Below are 3425 nucleotides of genomic sequence, written 5' to 3' on the forward strand. Positions count from 1 at the left end.
CGATTAAACCTCGAGCGTTGGAGCAGGTCAACACATTCTCACCCGAGGCCATCTGTGCCGTGACCTACTTCGACTTCGATATCGACGGGTACCAGAAGAAAGAGCTTTTTCTACGTTGTGCGAGACCAGACCGATCCTGTGATTCTGGGCAAGAAGTGGTTGAACCAGGAGGATGTCACCTTGCGATTATCGCAGAACCTCTTGCATATCGGGACGCACGACCATTGGGTGAAAGGCCGAGACCCGAAGGAGGAGGAACGGTGCAACATACGAGGACAGGCGGCGTTCGTGTTCGCCGGAATGGTTCGCCGAGCAAGAAAGTTCAAGCATCGAGACGATGGAGTGCGGATCTTCGCCGCAAGCCTGAAAGACATTGAGAAGGCATTGACTCCGAGGAAGAAGTCAGACCCGAGAGAGAAGCTGCCCCGTCACTACCACGAGTACCTATCCGTCTTCGACCGCGACCAAGCGGACCAACTCCCACCGCGTCGTCCGGGGTGTGATCACAAGATTCAGTTAGAGAGGTCCTGATGACAAGGAGAAAGAACCGCCGTGGGGACCATTGTACGGCATGTCACGAGAAGAGCTCATTGTTCTGCGAAAGACTCTCACTGAGCTACTCGACAAGGGTTTCATTCGAGCAAGTAGTTCTCCAGCGTCAGCACCAGTTTTGTTCGTGAGGAAGCCCGGTGGTGGTCTGCGCTTTTGCGTGGACTATCGAGGATTGAATGCGATCACCAAGAAAGACCGATATCCCTTGCCGTTGATCGAGGAAACTTTGCGGTCGCTGTCCAAGGCCAAGTGGCTCACCAAACTTGACGTTATCGCAGCATTTCACAAGATTCGCGTCGAGGAGGAGACGAGTGGAAGACAGCATTCAGAACACGTTACGGACTCTACGAATGGCTTGTCACGCCATTCGGGTTGACGGGTGCTCCCGCAACGTTTCAGCGTTACATAAACCACACGTTGCGAGATTTCCTCGACGAGTTCTGTTCCGCTTACATTGACGACATCTTGATCTACTCGAGCGGTTCGCTCGCAGATCATCGCAACAAAGTCAGGCAGGTCCTTGCTCGACTGCGAGATGCAGGCCTGCAGATTGATATCGACAAGTGTGACTTTGAGGCAAAGAGTGTCAAGTACCTGGGCTTCATCGTCGAAGCCGGGAAGGTATCCGCGTGGACCCGGAGAAGGTGCAGGCAATTCAGCAGTGGCAGCGACCCCGTTCTGTCAAAGGCGTCAGAAGCTTTCTGGGGTTTGCCAACTATTACCGGCAATTCATTCCCAGATTCTCCAACATCGCCGCGCCTCTAACGGCGTTAACAAAGAAGGATGCGGTGTTTGCGTGGTCGAAGGAGTGCGACAAGGCCTTCGAGGAGTTGAAGGCTCTTCTGACCAGTGCGCCGGTCCTTGCGCAATGGGATCCGGATAGAGAGACGATTGTGGAGACGGATTCATCCGGTTATGTCACAGGAGGGGCGCTCTCGCAAAAGGGCGATGACGGCATCATGCGGCCTGTGGCCTTCTTCTCAAAGAAAAACGCACCGGCGGAGTGCAACTACCCAATCCACGATAAAGAGCTGCTGGCGATCATTCGCTGCCTTGAGCATTGGGACGCCGAATTGAGGAGTGAAGTCCTTTACCGTTTTGACGGATCATCTCAACCTCCGTTACTTCACCAGAAGCAGCAACTGAGTGAACGTCAGGCGCGATGGGCTGAGACGCTATCGCGGTACAGCTTCACCATCAAGCATCGACCGGGCAAAGAAGCCGTCGTACCGGACACGCTGTCTCGACGAGAACAGGACATGCCGCACAGCGCCGAAGATGATCGGTTGCAAGGACGACGTGTTCAGCTGCTGCAACGTAACAAGGGTGGCCTGGTGACAAAAGTCAAGAGCGGTTATGTCACCAAGGGCGACACGGATCAACCCGATGACGCAACAACTGACCAAGACGACTCAATCGAAAACCCTTTCTCGGACCCGGAACTGCAGAAGTTATGGGACGAAGGTGTCAAGCACAATCGTTATTGGCTCATCCGAAAGGCCGTACAGCAAGGCGAGAGGCGTCTGCCGTCGCATTGGGGACTGCCCGTGATGCTCTCGGAATGCTCGATTGACGATGGACAGCGGCTCTGCTGGCGAGCGAATTTGGGTGCCGAACCACGAACCCCTGCGCACGCGGCTTATGCAGGAGACGCATGACTCAACGCTTGCAGGACACCCCGGACGGGACATGCTGAAGTCCTTGTTGAGCCGCAAGTTTTATTGGCCAGGCCTCGATTCAGACGTGCGTCAATTTGTGAGAAATTGTGATGTGTGTGGCCGAAGCAACATTTGGCGAGAGAAGCGTCGCGGTTTATTGAAGCCGCTACCTATTCCAGACAGGATCTGGTCGGAGCTGTCAATTGACTTTGTGACAGACCTGCCACCAACCAAGTCGAACGGTTCGACCAACCTTATGGTCGTGACGGACAGACTGTCCAAAAGTGTCGTTCTTGAGTCATTGAAGGACATCACGGCCGAGACGACGGCCAGAGCATTGCTACGGAACGTGGTGCAACACCATGGCGTGCCGCGCGCGATCGTCACTGACCGTGGCACGCAATTCACCAGTAGACTATGGCAGAGGCTCTGCGAGCTGCTACGCGTGAAGCAAAGATTGTCTACGGCGTGGCATCCGAGACTGACGGTGCAACAGAAAGGGCGAATCAGGAAGTCGAGAGATATCTGAGGATCTTTGCTGCTTATGCTCAGGATAACTGGGAAGAGCTGTTGCCAGCGGCCATGATGGCCATCAACAATCACAACTCGACGTCGACAGGCCTGAGCCCGTTCTTTATCACGCATGGGTATCATGTTGACCTGATACAAGTCAAGGAGAAGTTACGGACGGACGGAAGGTCCCCAGTGACCAGGGCTGAAAGCATTGTGCAACGATTTCGAGAGGCAACGGAATGGGCCCAGGCGGCAATTGCGTCAGCGCAGAGCAGCAAGAGAAGAACGCCAATTCGCGAAGACAGCCGTCAGACCAGTTCAAGCCTGGAGACAAGGTATGGCTGCGACTTCGCAACATCCGATCCAATCGGCCATCCAAGAAGCTCGATTGGCTGTCGGCCAAGTACACCGTCCTGGAGACCATTGGGTCACACGCGTGCAGGCTGGACACGCCTCCGGAATACACAACGTGTTCCACGTGTCGCTCTTACGCTTAGCAGCGGACGATCCGCTACCGTCACAGACGTCGGATGACTACCGCCCACCGGCCATTTTGACGGACGATGGCGAGCTGTGGGAAGTGGAAGAGATTCTGGACAGGAAGAAAGTCGGGAGAGTGGAAAGTGTTGGTGAAATGGGTCGGATGGATAGGTCCGACGTGGGAGCCAGTCAAGTACGTCGCAGACACAATAGCACTGGCTA

At 54.9% G+C, this 3425-nt stretch overlaps 1 protein-coding gene across 1 annotated transcript; it reads left to right on the forward strand.

Annotated features, from left to right (window-relative positions):
* Positions 1–300: 300 nt before the first annotated feature.
* Positions 301–3220, forward strand: HRG_04144 (reverse transcriptase (RNA-dependent DNA polymerase) domain-containing protein; the record flags this gene model as incomplete). Its single annotated transcript, XM_044862615.1, has 10 exons — positions 301–490; positions 546–676; positions 743–886; positions 952–1196; positions 1292–2054; positions 2152–2182; positions 2225–2295; positions 2374–2592; positions 2763–2954; positions 3029–3220. 10 exons carry the CDS (start codon positions 301–303, stop codon positions 3218–3220), a joined length of 2178 nt encoding a protein of 725 aa, XP_044723641.1.
* Positions 3221–3425: the final 205 nt, after the last annotated feature.

Source organism: Hirsutella rhossiliensis (assembly GCF_020360975.1).
Source record: "Hirsutella rhossiliensis strain HR02 chromosome Unknown scaffold00003, whole genome shotgun sequence".
Taxonomy (NCBI): domain Eukaryota; kingdom Fungi; phylum Ascomycota; class Sordariomycetes; order Hypocreales; family Ophiocordycipitaceae; genus Hirsutella; species Hirsutella rhossiliensis.